At 42.6% G+C, this 15712-nt stretch overlaps 1 protein-coding gene across 4 annotated transcripts in view; it reads right to left on the bottom strand.

The window, feature by feature from the left end:
• kbtbd3 (kelch repeat and BTB (POZ) domain containing 3) overlaps positions 1-15712 on the bottom strand; it is a 63602-nt gene that overhangs the window by 28757 nt on the left and 19133 nt on the right. For all 4 annotated transcript variants that reach the window (XM_061919251.1, XM_061919249.1, XM_061919252.1 and 1 more), the window contains 2 exons: positions 9804-9969; positions 2440-2622 (listed from right to left, as the gene is read on the bottom strand). In XM_061919251.1, coding sequence (XP_061775235.1) covers positions 2440-2622; positions 9804-9969 — 349 coding nt within the window. The remainder of the gene's footprint in view (positions 1-2439; positions 2623-9803; positions 9970-15712) is intronic.

Raw genomic sequence — 15712 nt, 5'->3', positions numbered from 1 at the left:
AAATTGTTCCCCTTTCCTGAGTGACCCCCCTCCTCTGGGTAAAAGACACCCTCTCCCCTTCACAGGACTTTGGGTATTCATTCCACTGGTGTACTGTATGTAAATGAGCATGGAGGGTGGAACTTCTGAGAATGTATAATTGTCATGTAAAACTCTAAAGGAGTTCGAACAAGCTGGAACGAACGGATGTGTCGTTCTGGTTTGGTCTCGCTTTGCAAAGCTTGTTATTATTTGTTTGTTACTTTAATAAATTGTTGTCAAGCTATTTGTCACTAAAGGATCGTCTTTAAGAAATTTCCACGACACTTTCCACATCCCTTTATGCGAATCGCCCCTTGAACCTCCACCCACCTCAACCTCCTCATGCTCTCTCAGGGAGAGCATGTCCCGAATTCCAAACTGCTGTTTTGAGGCATGTTAAAAGTAGAAGCATTTAAGTCTCACCTTAAAACTCATTTGTATACTCTAGCCTTTAAATAGACTCCCTTTTTAGACCAGTTGATCTGCCGTTTCTTTTCTTTTTCTTCTATGTCCCACTCTCCCTTGTGGAGGGGGTCCGGTCCGATCCGGTGGCCATGTACTGCTCGCCCGTGTATCGGCTGGGGACCTCTCTGCGCTGCTGATCCGCCTCCGCTTGGGATGGTTTCCTGCTGGCTCCGCTGTGAACGGGACTCTCGCTGCTGTGTCGGATCCGCTTTGGACTGGACTCTCGCGACTGTGTTGGATCCATTATGGATTGAACTTTCACAGTATCATGTTAGACCCGCTCGACATCCATTGCTTTCCTCCTCTCCAAGGTTCTCATAGTCATCATTGTCACCGATGTCCCACTGGGTGTGAGTTTTCCTTGCCCTTATGTGGGCCTACCGAGGATGTCGTAGTGGTTTGTGCAGCCCTTTGAGACACTAGTGATTTAGGGCTATATAAGTAAACATTGATTGATTGATTGATTTAAAAAAAAAAGCACTTTGTGACTTAATAAATATGGCAGTGCCATGTTGGCATTTTTTTCCATGACTTGAGTTGATCTATTTCGGAAAATCTTGTTACATTGTTTAATGCAACCAGCAGGGCATCACAACAAAATCAGGCATAATAATGTGTTAATTCCACCACTGTATATATCGGTATCGGTTGATATCGCAATCGGTAATTAAGAGTTGGACAATACCGGAATATCGGCAAAAAAGCCATTATCAATCAATCAATCAATGTTTATTTATATAGCCCCAAATCACAAATGTCTCAAAGGACTGCACAAATCATTACGACTACAACATCCTCGGAAGAACCCACAAAAGGGCAAGGAAAACTCACACCCAGTGGGCAGGGAGAATTCACATCCAGTGGGACGCCAGTGACAATGCTGACTATGAGAAACCTTGGAGAGGACCTCAGATGTGGGCAACCCCCCCCCCCCTCTAGGGGACCGAAAGCAATGGATGTCGAGCGGGTCTAACATGATACTGTGAAAATTCAATCCATAGTGGCTCCAAGACAGCAGTGAGAGTCCCGTCCACAGGAAACCATCTCAAGCGGATCAGCAGCGTAGAGATGTCCCCAACCGACACAGGCGAGCGGTCCATCCTGGGTCCCGACGAGCGGTCCATCCTGGGTCTCGACTCTGGACAGTCAGTACTTCATCCATGGTCATCGGACCGGACCCCCTCCACAAGGGAGGGGGGGACATAGGAGAAAGAAAAGAAGCGGCAGATCAACTGGTCTAAAAAGGAGGTCTATTTAAAGGCTAGAGTATACAGATGAGTTTTAAGATGAGACTTAAATGCTTCTACTGAGGTAGCATCTCGAACTGTTACCGGGAGGGCATTCCAGAGTACTGGAGCCCGAACGGAAAACGCTCTATAGCCCGCAGACTTTTTTTGAGCTCTAGGAATCACTAATAAGCCGGAGTCTTTTGAACGCAGATTTCTTGCCGGGACATATGGTACAATACAATCGGCAAGATAGGCTGGAGCTAGACCGTGTAGTATTTTATACGTAAGTAGTAAAACCTTAAAGTCACATCTTAAGTGCACAGGAAGCCAGTGCAGGCGTAATGTGATCAAACTTTCTTGTTCTTGTCAAAAGTCTATCAGAAATCTCTACTTCTGTCAGCAGCTACATAAACATTTACAAAATAGTGTTGTATAAACAAATAATTTCCCAAGCTATATATATGGAAACTATGTTTTTCTTCTAAAATGTGGGTGTGGTTTATGTCTCGCTGCGCTCTATAGTCTGGAAAAGATGGTGATTAAATATCTGCTTGTCACCTTGACTTCAGGAGAAAGCATGTTATCCAATAATATGTTCATGAAAATAAAAAAAATAATCAAAAAGAGTTGAATGTGCAAATTGTGTAACGAGGCTACCATAGCTTTGTATTCCTATGCAGTACAACCACCGTTACGTTGCCATGTGTGAGAGTTGGGCTGGCACCTGCATATCCACAAAGTCCCGCACGTCGGAAAGCTCGTGGAAGTTGCGAACCACAAAGTCGGCGGCACTTTGACGCAGGGCGACCGAGCCGTACGCCTCGGCGAGGTTCAAGAGTGGCAAGCAGTTGGCGACATCCAAGGTCGCCGCCAGGAAGTCACCACACGCTCTGGACAGGAGTGACACCTGAGGACGCGAGCAGAAAAATGTCACATTAATTAGCGTTCCAGTTGTGTGTGTGTTTTTGAGGTCCAAGTGTATTTATGTACATCACAAAAGAATAAAGTAGTGTATAAGGAGGTAATACCAAACACTCTTAATTTCATCACTTGGAGAGCTACTTAAAAAAAATGTTTTTTTATTTATATGACCGGGTTGGGGAGGAGACCCTGCCCCAAGTGGAGGAGTTCAAGTACCTAGGAGTCTTGTTCACGAGTGAGGGAAGAGTGGATGGTGAGATCGACAGGCGGATCGGTGCGGCGTCTTCAGTAATGCGGACGTTGTACCGATCCGTTGTGGTGAAGAAGGAGCTGAGCCGGAAGGCGAAGCTCTCAATTTACCGGTCGATCTACGTTCCCATCCTCACCTATGGTCATGAGCTTTGGGTCGTGACCGAAAGGATAAGATCACGGGTACAAGCGGCCCAAATGAGTTTCCTCCTCCCTTAGAGATAGGGTGAGAAGCTCTGCCATCCGGGAGGAACTCAAAGTAAAGCCGCTGCTCCTTCACATCGAGAGGAGCCAGATGAGGTGTTTAGAGCACGTCCAACCGGTAGGAGGCCACGGGAAAGACCCAGGACACGTTGGGAAGACTATGTCTCCCGGCTGGCCTGGGAACGCCTCGGGATCCCCCGGGAAGAGCTAGACGAAGTGGCTGGGGAAAGGGAAGTCTGGGTTTCCCTGCTTAGGCTGTTGCCCCCGCGACCCGACCTCGGATAAGCGGAAGAAGATGGATGACTGGCAATATACTCAGAGTACTTTTTCACATCCGATACAATACCGATAATGTAGCTTTGAGGAGAGATGTCCGATAATATCGGGCTGCCGATATTATTAATGCTTTAAAATGTAATATCGGAAATGATCGGTATCGGTTTCAAAAAGTCAAATTTATGACTTTTTAAAACGCCGCTGTACGGAGTGGTACACGGACGTAGGGGGAAGAACGGAGCAGTTGCGTCTCCCAGTCATACTTGCCAACCCTCCCCTTTTTCCCGGGAGTCTCCCGAATTTCCAGTGCCCCTCCCGAAAACCTCCCGAAACAACCATTCTCCCGATTTCCACCCAGACAACATAATAGGGGGCTTTTCACAAACACAAGTGAATGCAAGGCATACTTGCTCAACAGCAATACAGGTCAGACTGAGGGTGGCCGTATAAACAACTTTAACACTGTTACAAATATGCGCCACACTGTGAACCCACACCAAACAAGAATGACAAACACATGTAGATGTGAGACAGGCCTCAACGTTGGCAATGTTCAATATTATATTGAACGTATGCTGTGGGTGTGAGTTTTCCTTGCCCTTATGTGGGCCTACCGAGGATGTCGTAGTGGCTTGTGTTGTGGTTTGGGACGGCGTGGCGCAGTGGTAGAGTGGCCGTGCGTAATCCGAGGGTCCCTGGTTCAATCCCCACCTAGTACCAACCTCGTCATGTCCGTTGTGTCCTGAGCAAGACACTTTCACCCTTGCTCCTGATGGGTGCTGGTTAGGGCCTTGCATGGCAGCTCCCTCCATCAGTGTGTGAATGGGTAAATGTGGAAGTAGTGTCAAAGCGCTTTGAGTACCTTGAAGGTAGAAAAGCGCTATACAAGTACAACCCATTTATCATTTAGTGATTTAGGGCTATATAAGTAAACATTGATTGATTGATTGATTGACATTTTGGGAGAACATCCGCACTGTAACACAACAAATTCAACAGAACAAATACCCAGAACCCAATTCCAGCACTAACTCTTCCGGGACGCTACACTATACACCACCCGCTACCTCCTCCTCTCCCCACCCACCTCAACCTCCTCATGCCCTCTCAGGGAGAGCATGTCCCAAATTCTAAGCTGCTGTTTCGAGGCATGTTAAAAAAAATACTACACTTTGTGACTTCAATAATAAATATGGCAGTGCCATGTTGGCATTTTTTTTCCATAACTTGAGTTGATTTATTTTGGAAAACCTTGTTACATTGTTTAATGCAGTGGTCCTCAAACTTTTTTTGTCATTCCCCACTTTGGACAAGGGGGAGTTTTCAAGCCCCACCTGCCCCCATCGCCCCAACAGAAGCTTAATATTTTCGAATTTATTGAACATCAAGTAACATCAAGTTGTATACATTTAAACTCAATAACATACAATAAAATCAAGTTCAGTAATAAATAAAATAACTGTGCAGCTGTGGTATAACTTGCATCAAGGTCAATAATAAATAAAATAACTGTGCAGCTGTGGTATAACTTGCATCAAGGTCAATAATAAATAAAAACAAGTGTTATAACTGGCATAAAGCTCAATAATAAATCAAATAAAAGTGTTATAACTTGCATCAAGTTAAATTATAAATCAAATAACTTGCATCAAGTTCAATAATAAATAAAAACAAAAGTGTTATAACTGGCATAAAGCTCAATAATAAATCAAATAAAAGTGTTATAACTTGCATCAAGTTCAATTATAAATCAAATAACTTGCATCAAGTTCAATAATAAATAAAATAAAAGTGCCACTTTGCAATCTTTGCAAAAAAAAAAAAGGAGGAGCTACGCATTTGCAAATCCTCGCACAGTGACTCGCCATTCACAAAGCGGGCGTATGCGATGAACAGGCAGTCTCTATTGCTGTCAGTAGCTTGGTCCACTTGTAAAACAAAACGACTTTCTTTTAATTTGTCTACGAGTTATTCCTCAAGATCACTTGCAATGCCGCATATACGTCTCGCAACTGTGTCGTTTGACAGTGGGACAGCTTTTAATTTTACAGTGTGTATAGAAAATGAAAGCATAGTAAAAAAAAAAATCTAATATGATGCTACCTCAGTAGAAGCATTTAAGTCTCACCTTAAAACTCATCTGTATACTCTAGCCTTTAAATAGACCTCCTTTTTAGACCAGTTGATCTGCCGCTTCTTTTCTTTCTCCTATGTCCCCCCCTCCCTTGTGGAGGGGGTCCGGTCCGATGACCCTGGATGAAGTACTGGCTGTCCAGAGTCGAGACCCAGGATGGACCGCTCGTCGGGACCCAGGATGGACCGCTCGCCTGTATCGGTTGGGGACGTCTCTACGCTGCTGATCCGCTTGAGATGGTTTCCTGTGGACGGGACTCTCGCTGCTGTCTTGGATCCGCTTGAACTGAACTCTCACGGCTGTGTTGGAGCCACTATGGATTGAACTTTCACAGTATCATGTTAGACCCGCTCGACATCCATTGCTTTCGGTCCCCTAGAGGGGGGGGGGGTTGCCCACATCTGAGGTCCTCTCCAAGGTTTCTCATAGTCAGCATTGTCACTGGCGTCCCACTGGATGTGAATTCTCCCTGCCCACTGGGTGTGAGTTTTCCTTGCCCTTTTGTGGGTTCTTCCGAGGATGTTGTAGTCGTAATGATTTGTGCAGTCCTTTGAGACATTTGTGATTTGGGGCTATATAAATAAACATTGATTGATTGATTAATAATATAATTAAAGAAAAAAATGTAAATTGAAATTTCCTCCTGTTCCTGGCGCCCCACCTGTCATGTCTCTATTCCCCACCCGGGGGTGAATAGAGAAACGCTGGTTTAAACGCTGGTTTAATGCATCCAGCGAGGCATAACAACAAAATTCGGCATAATAATGTGTTAATTCCACGACTGTATATATCGGTATCGGTTGATATTGGAATCGGTAATTAAGAGTTGGACAATATCGGAATATCGGCAAATGAGACATTATCGGACATCTCTAGCTTTGAGTATTGGTCAACACCTGGATCGATCCGAAACGATAACAGCAGGAGTTAGGCATTATTATTTAGTGCTGTGGAATGTTCGACAATGTTTGATTAAGTGAAATGAGTCAAACAGAACAACGTTGTGTAGGAAAAACACCAACCTATTTGTTATTAACCGCCTTTATGCTGTCTTGAAATTAAAGCGGCATGGTAAAGTCAGAATGACACATTCACGTTGTAAGACTTTGTATGTGTAAGTAATATGCAACTATGATTAGATACTTGTTTATATCGACATATGTGCTGTTTTACACTGCAATATTGTTCAATTATTATTACATATGTCTAACCTTCACGGTGGAAGAGGGGTTAGTGCGTCTGCCTCACAATACAAAGTTCCTGCAGTCCTGGGTTCAAATCCAGGCTCGGGATCTTTCTGTGTGGAGTTTGCATGTTCTCCCCGTGAGTGCGTGGGTTCCCTCCGGGTACTCCGGCTTCCTCCCACCTCCAAAGACATGCACCTGGGGATAGGCCCCTCCCACTTCCAAAGACATGCACCTGGGGATAGGTTGATTGGCAACACTAAATTGGCCCTAGTGTGTGAATGTGAGTGTGAATGTTGTCTGTCTATCTGTGTTGGCCCTGCGATGAGGTGGCGACTTGTCCAGGGTGTACCCTGCCTTCCGCCCGATTGTAGCTGAGATAGGCGCCAGCGCCCCCCGCGACCCCGAAAGGGATTAAGCGGTAGAAAATGGATGGATGGATGGATGTCTAACTTGTGTGCTGTGTAGCTGCTAGCTCTTTGTAGCCCCATTTTTTTATTTCTGTATTTATTTTCGTTTATTTAATTTTTTCATTTTAACTTAATATTTTTTTCCCCCTACCATGTCTACTTTTTGTGAATGACGTCAGTAAAATAGAAGAAATGGTGTGTTTATTGGAGGACATTTACAAAACCCACACTTATTTACTACGAAGCCACGCTTTTGTAACACATGCAGAATGTTGCTTGGGATTGTCTGGCTATTATAAGCAGGGGCGTCCATGATAACGTTGCTTGGATGGCAACAGACTTTGCTCCAAAACCTGTATGTACCTTTCTGTTAGAATAATTATGTATAAAGTTATCACACAACTCTTATGCTTAAAAGCCGTTGCTATAGTTATTATCAATTGTGCTCAAGTTGTACTTTTGTATCCGTGCAAAGGCACTCAACTTGTAATCTTCTACGGCAGGGGTGTCAAACTCATATACAGAGCGGGCCGAAATTTAAAACGGAACAAAGCCGCGGGCCAAGGTTGAACAAATGAACCTTTTGATAGGGACCCAAACAGGTTTTTCATTGAATATTGAACAAGCAAGGCTTATATATCTTTATAGTAACATGCAAAATCGAGGTTCAAATAATAATAATAATACTTAAAAAATATCAATGGCATATCAAATACAATTTAAACAAAAATGGAATGCCTATTTTCTATTTCCAGCCTTCTGAGGTAAAGATCAAAATAATTTTTTTCCCACAGGCTAATAATACATTTGAAAATAAAATAACAATGAATGAATCAAACATTCAAGCCTTGAAATAGCAAGAGAAAGTGCGTGAATAAAACGTTAATTAGGGCTCCATTTGCGACACTGGTTTGCTTTGACACTAAATATGGAACAAGCGACGCTTATATAACTTAATAGTGCAAAATCCACTTTCAAAAAAGAAATGAAAAAACATCAATAGTATATTAAATAAAATTTGAATGAAAAATGTTATGCCTCTTTTCTACTTGCAGCCTTCTGAGGTAAATATCAACATTAAATTTTTCCACGGGCTAATAAATAAAAAAATAAAATAAAAAAGAGGTGGGCGGGGTTTGTCCTGTTCTGTTACAGTGTGGATATTCTGCCGAAATGTGTTTGTCATTCTTATTTGCTGTGGGTTCGCAGTGTGGCGCATATTTGTTACACTGTTCAAGTTGTTTATATGGCCACCCTCAGTGTGACCTGTATGGCTGTTGACCAAGTATGAATTGCGATCACTTGTGTGAGTCTGTGAAAGCCATAGATATTTTGTGATTGGGCCGGCACGCAAATTCGGTGCCTTTAAAGCACGCCCCGAGTATTGTTGTCCGGGTGGAAATCGGGAGAAAGGTTGCCCGGGAGATTTTCGGGAGGGGCACTGAACTTCAGGAGTCATCCAGGGAAATCGGGAGGGTTGGCAAGTATGAGTATTAGCGGTGAATGTGGTGTTATAATATGTTATATTGTCATTATACCGGCGGGCCAGCTCTAATGTTAATTTGATATTGCCTCAGGGGCCAAATTAGATTACACGGCGGGCCAAATTTGGCCCACGGGCCAGAGTTTGACACCCATGTTCTACGGCATATGAGGGGTGGCCTCGCCGCAGATGTTTACTTTGTTATAGTCTGCTAAAACAGCCAAGGACGGACTTCAAGGACCTTAGCGAAGATAAGGCGACTGCACGCAGACGAAGCAGAGACAAGGGGAAATCCCAAGGCTCCCAGCACATTCTGTCACGTATTGTGCGTACTTGAGCTGCTTTGTATGATATGTGTGACCACTCCTTTTAGAGGCAGCCTCAGTGATGTAAACTAGGGAAATCCTGGATAAATAGAGAAGCGCAGGAGCTGTACCAACGAGCGTAGGTACAGCTCTATGCGTTCTCCTCATGAGCAAAATTGATCTCCGAATCTACCTGATTCCTTGCTTCTTGTCTCGTTTAATAGATAGTTTAGTGTTTGAACCTGACATTAATGGTGTCTTCTCAGATGTGTAAGTTACCTATGCCTTGGGCACTAATACACCCCCATACCATCAACGATGCTGGCTTTTCAACTTTGCGCCTATAACAGTCCAGATGGTTCTATTCCTCTTTGTTCCGGAGGACACGACGTTCACAGTTTCCGAAAACAATTTGAAATGTGGACTCGTCAGACCGCAGAACACTTTTCCACTTTGCATCAGTCCATCTTAGATGAGCTCAGGCCCAGCGAAGCCGGCAGCATTTCTGGGTGTTGTTGATAAAAGGCTTTGGCTTTGCACAGTAGAGTTTTAACTTGCACTTACAGATGTAGCCACTAACTGTAGTTCCTGACAGTGGTTTTCTGAAGTGTTCCTGAGCCCATGTGTTGATATCCTTTACATGCTGATGTCGCTTTTTGATAATTTTGATTCATTGTGCTTGAAGATTCACACATATTAAAGCAGGGCTGTACAAAGTGCAGCCTGTGTAACATTGTAGCAATAAAATAATCAACCATTAAACAGTACAATGAAGTGTGTTGATACTAATAACTAGTAACACAGATTTGTCTTGAAATATATATATTTTTTAGCCATTTAAAGAAAAAAGACATGCATTATAGCCCATAAAGTCAACTATACGATGCCACACCACCACATATGATAAAATGAGGGGTTCTACCTGTAAAAATGAGGCGAGCTGAAAGAGCGAGTGTACATTTCCTTCCGTGATAAGAATGTGGCCAGAGTAGGCGAAGTCCAAGAAGGAGCCCAGTACCTCTGGAGTCTGCTCACAAAGTGTCACTGAACCATCATCCCGCTCTCGCATGTCCGCCTCAAACATGGCCCTAAAAAAATTAGAACACTACATTTATTTTCTCACCCCTTATTTTGTGTTTACTCTCTTTAGGGTCAAAGGTGAGCTGGAGCCTATCCCAGCTGGCTTTATGAATACAACAATCATTCATTAGCTATGACATTAGCTAGAAGAGTAAAAATCCCACGAAAATTCTCAGGGATCCAAATGGGCCCCACTCATACGTCTCTAGATCAACTTCAGATCCATCCGTCATTTATCATTTTTATATATTTATTGTTTGTTTAATGCACTCTGTTAGCATGATAACGTTAGCATTTTAACATGCCAACTTTTTTGGCCAATTTTACAGTCGAAAACACCAGTCAAATTGGTACAAAACACATGTTGATTGTTAGCATGCTAACTTTTTAAGCCAATTTTACAATTGAAAACACCAGTCATATTGGTACCAAACAAATGCTAATTGTTAGCATGCTAACGTTAGCATTCTAGCATGCTAACTTTTTAAGCCAACTTTACAGCCGAAAACAACAGTCATATTGGTACCAAACACATTCTAATTGTCAGCATACTAATGTTAGCATTCTAACATGGCAACTTTGTAAGTCAATTTTACAGCTGAAAACACCAGTCCTATTGGTGCCAAACACATGCTAATTGGTAGCATGCTAACGTTAGCATTCTAGCATGCTAACCTTTTAAGCCGATTTTACAGTTGAAAACACCAGTTGTATTGGTACCAAACAAATGCTAATTGTTAGCATGCTAACGTTAGCCTTCTAGCATTTTAACTTTTTAAGCCAAATTTACAGCCAAAAACAACAGTCATATTGGTACCAAACACATGCTAATTGTTAGCATTCTAACACGGCAACTTTGTAAGTCAATTTTACAGCCGAAAACACCAGTCATATTGATACCGAAAACATGCTATTTTTTAGCATGCTGTTTGTATTCTTACATGCCATCTTTTTTGCCCAATTTTACAGTTGAAAACACCAGTCATATTGGTACCAAACAAATGCTAATTGTTAGCATGCTAACGTTAGCATTCTAGCATGCTAACTTTTTAAGCCAACTTTACAGCCAAAAACAAGTCATATTGGTACCAAACACATGCTGATTGTTAGCATGCTAATCTTAGCATTCTAACATGGCAACTTTGTAAGTCAATTTTACAGCCGAAAACACCAGTCATATTGGTACCGAAAACATGCTATTTTTTAGCATGCTAATGTTTGCATTCTAACATGCCATCTTTTTTGTCCAATTTTACAGCCGAAAACACCAGTCATATTGGTACCGAAAACATGCTATTTTTTAGCATGCTAATGTTTGCATTCTAACATGCCATCTTTTTTGTCCAATTTTACAGTTGAATACACCAGTCATATTGGTACCAAACAAATGTTAATTGTTAGCATACTAACATTAGCATTCTAGCATGCTAACTTTTTAAGCCAACTTTACGGCCGAAAACACCAGTCATATTGGTACCAAACACATGCTAATTGTTAGCATGCTAATGTTAGCATTCTGTCATGGCAACTTTGTAAGTCAATTTTACAGCCGAAAACACCAGACGTATTGGTACCAAACACATGCTAATTTTTAGCATGCTAATCCCACGAAAATTCTCAGGGATCCAAATGGGCCCCACTCATACGTCTCTAGATCAACTTCAGATCCATCCGTCATTTATCATTATTATATATTTATTGTTTGTTTAATGCACTCTGTTAGCATGATAACGTTAGCATTTTAACATACCGTCTTTTTTGCCCAATTTTACAGTTGAAAACACCAGTCAAATTGGTCCCAAACACATGCTAATTGTTAGCATGTTAACGTAGGCATTCTAGCATGCTAACTTTTTAAGCCAATTTTACAGCCAAAAACGCCAGTGTCAAATAGTTTAGTACCAAACACAAGCTATTTGTTAGCATGCTAACTTCTTATGCCAATTTTACAGTCGAAGACGTCAGAGTCATAACTTGGTAACAAACACATGCAAACTGTTAGCATGCTAACGTTAGAATTCTAGCATACCAACATCAACCTATCCATATTTTCTACTGCTTGTCCCTCCTGTGGTCACATGGGTGCTGGAGCCTATCCCAGCTCCACTCAGCATTAACATGGTAACTTTTATAGCCAATTTTACAGCTGACCACGTCAGAGACATATGGCTTGACACATGCTAATTGTTAGCATGCTAATTCTTAGAATTCTAGCATGCTAACTTGTTTAGCCCATTTTACCACTGAACACCTCAAAGTCTTATAACTTGGTACCTGAAACGTGTTAACTGTTAGCATGCTAACATGCCAACATTAACAAGGCAACTTTTTAACCAATTTTGCAACCAAACACCTCAGTGTCATATGACTTGGTACCTGAAACATGTTAACTGTTAGCAGGCTAACATTAGCATTCTAACGTGCCAACATTAACAAGGCAAGTTTTTAACCAATTTTGCAACCAAACACCTCAGTGTCATATGACTTGGTACTTGACACATGTAAAGTTTTAGCATGCTAACTGTTAGAATTCTAGCAACTTTACAGCCGAACACCGCAATGTCCTTAAACTTGGTACCTGACACGTTAACTTTTAACATGCTAACTTTTTAGCGGATTTTACACGTTTGTGGTCATATGACTTGGTACTTGACGCATTGTAACTATTAGCATGCTAACGTTAGCCTTTGACTCACACATTTCAGCATTCACACGCAATATCTCCCAAAATTGCATATGCTAACTCAGTGTTTCCCCCAGAGAATTTGTTAGTTAAGGTGGTGTCTCTCCAGGGAAAAGGGGGTGGGTGGGTGTAAGGAACAGCATAACTCGGCCTGTCGCCATCACGTCTCCATCTCATCATGCCAACACAGCCTGGGGGAGCAATAGACTACAGACTGTGGTGAAGTAGGCCGGCTTCGTCGCGTGAGGAAGCCTAAAATTTTTGTTTGTGCTTTCCGTTTCATATACTGAATGCCGATATACTATATATATCTCGATATTTTTTCCATCAAGTAAAAACAATACACAAAACAGTCCGAGTTACCTGAGATACTAAGTATGTCATTATCATGACTAAGTTAACATTTTGATTTACTAATTTACTAAGTCAAAATAATGACTTACTAAGTCAAATTAATGAGTGTTTGAAAAAAAAAAGAGTTAAAGGTGGGGCCACATGCTGACATATGCTCAACTCATCATGCTTAATTTATTACAGCATTTGGGAAGCCTGTAGTTGATTTTTATTATGTAAATATTATATTTTTATCAACATGTGATAGCAGGGACCCTGCCATTCAAAACTAAGCTGCTTCATTACTAATGATTAATGTAAGTATAGCTGAAAAAAATACCACAATAGCAATTGGAGGGACGATTCATTCCTGAACACCATGGAGTTCATCTAGGTTTTATGATGCAGAGACAGAAACTCTTAATTTAACATAATGTCCTTTTTTGCTGCTTCAACACGGCTCAATCAACACAGAAAAAGGTCTAGACAAATAACTTATTTGTTGACTGTAGGTCAATAATGCTTGTCTTTCTCTCAGACAGACAGGGCTTTGCTGTCTGTTTAAAGGGGAACATTATCATGATTTCAAAAGGGTTAAAAACAATAAAAATCAGTTCCAAGTGGCTTTGTTTTTTTCAAAATTTTACCGGTCCCGGAATATCCCTAAATAAAGCTTTAAAGTGCCTTATTTTCGAAACCACTATCCATTTCCCTGTAACGTCATACAGGGCTGCCAATACAAACAACATGGCGGTTACCACAGCAAGATATAGCGACATTAGCTCGGATTCAGACTCGGATTTCAGCGGTTTAAGCGATTCAACAGATTACGCATGTATTGAAACAGATGGTCGGAGTATGGAGGCAGATAGCGAAAACGAAATTGAGGCTATTGAGCGAATAGCTATTGACGCTATTCGGCCATAGCGTGGGTGTGCCTAATGAAGTGGCCCATAGCATGGCTGCCTTATTAGCATCGCCGGTAAAATGTGCGGACCAAACGATCAGGACTTTCGCATCTTGTGACACTGGAGCAACTTAAATATGTCGATTGGTAAGTGTTTGTTTCGCATTAAATGTGGGTATCTGGTTTCAAATGTACATACAGCTAGCGTAAATAGCATGTTGGCATCGATTAGTGTAGCGTGTTAGCATCGATTAGCTGGCAGTCATCCATCCATCCATTTTCTACCGCTTATTCCCTGTCGGGGTCGCAGGGGGCGCTGGCGCCTATCTCAGCTACAATCGGGCGGAAGGCGGGGTACACCCTGGACAAGTCGCCACCTCATCGCAGGGCCAACACAGATAGACAGACAACATTCACACTCACATTCACACACTAGGGCCAATTTAGTGTTGCCAATCAACCTATCCCCAGGTGCATGTCTTTGGAAGTGGGAGGAAGCTGGAGTACCCGGAGGGAACCCACGCATTCACGGGGAGAACATGCAAACTCCACACAGAAAGATCCCGAGCCTGGATTTGAACCCAGGACTGCAGGACCTTCATATTGTGAGGCAGACGCACTAACCCCTCTGCCACCGTGAAGCCTGCTGGCAGTCATGCCGTGACCAAATATGTCTGATTAGCACATAAGTTCACAACATCAACAAAACTCACCTTTGTGATTTAGTTGACTTAATGGTTGCAAATGCATCTGCAGGTTATCCATACATCTCTGTGCCATGTCTGTCTTAGCATCGCCGGTCAAATGTGAAGACACTCCGGTACATTCAATGGGGGTCTGGCGGCAGATTTCTTGCCAGTGGTGCAACTTGAATCCCTCCCTGTTAGTGTTGTTACACCCTCCGACAACACACCCACGAGGCATGATGTCTCCAAGGTTCCGAAAAATAGTCGAAAAAACGGAAAATAACAGAGCTGAGACCCGGTGTTTGTAATGTGAAAATGAATATGGCGGGTGTGTTACCTCGGTGACGTCACGTTCTGACGTCATCGCTAAAAGACCGATAAACAGAAAGGCGTTTAATTTGCCCAAATCCACCCATTTAGAGTTCGTAAATCGGTTAAAAAAATACATGGTCTTTTTTCTGCAGCATCGAGGTATATATTGACGCTTGCATAGGTCTGGTGATAATGTTCCCCTTCATGCTAAAAGCTAATTAGCCTTTACCTTAAGGACTGCGAGCGAGCTGAGCTGCCGCTTATGTTTCTAGAATGTCAACGGGCTCATAGTGATGTTACTAGTAGTTGACTGGGAGGTGTTTATTATAATTTGGGGACAGTCCGCTGCCATCTCCTGCTAAACACCAGTCTGCTCACACCACCGCAGGATCACTGACTCCATGCGCTGAAAAAATATTGGCTGTTACCGCTCTGGGCGTAACCAATCAGATGGTTCTGTGGGTGGGACAATGCTGGGTGCTGCAGAGACGTACTGACAGAGGCAGAACGGAGCGTAGCAGCTTGTTAAGACTTAAGTTTAGGCGGTGGCTCTTTGTTGTTAACAACAAAGCGCTGCGGGGAAACCCTGTAATTTATGGTAAGTATGCTAAATAAATAAAAAAGATGCGGGTCGCAAAATGACCCACGGACTTAAGGCCTACCATAGCTCAGGGTCACGATAGCTACTGGTAGAAATGGTAAACACATAAATAAAACGTGATTCGGAAGTGAATACTTTGTGCGTCCCCGGCAGCCCGCGCAGTCACGACCCTCCAGCGGCCCCCCAGGTAAACCGGGTTCGAGACCCCCGCAGTGGACCCTGGTGACGG

This window comes from Nerophis ophidion, linkage group LG13 (assembly GCF_033978795.1).
Source record: "Nerophis ophidion isolate RoL-2023_Sa linkage group LG13, RoL_Noph_v1.0, whole genome shotgun sequence".
In the NCBI taxonomy this organism is placed as follows: domain Eukaryota; kingdom Metazoa; phylum Chordata; class Actinopteri; order Syngnathiformes; family Syngnathidae; genus Nerophis; species Nerophis ophidion.
Note: the sequence above shows the minus strand (reverse complement) of the source record. Positions and strands in the feature narration are given on the sequence as shown.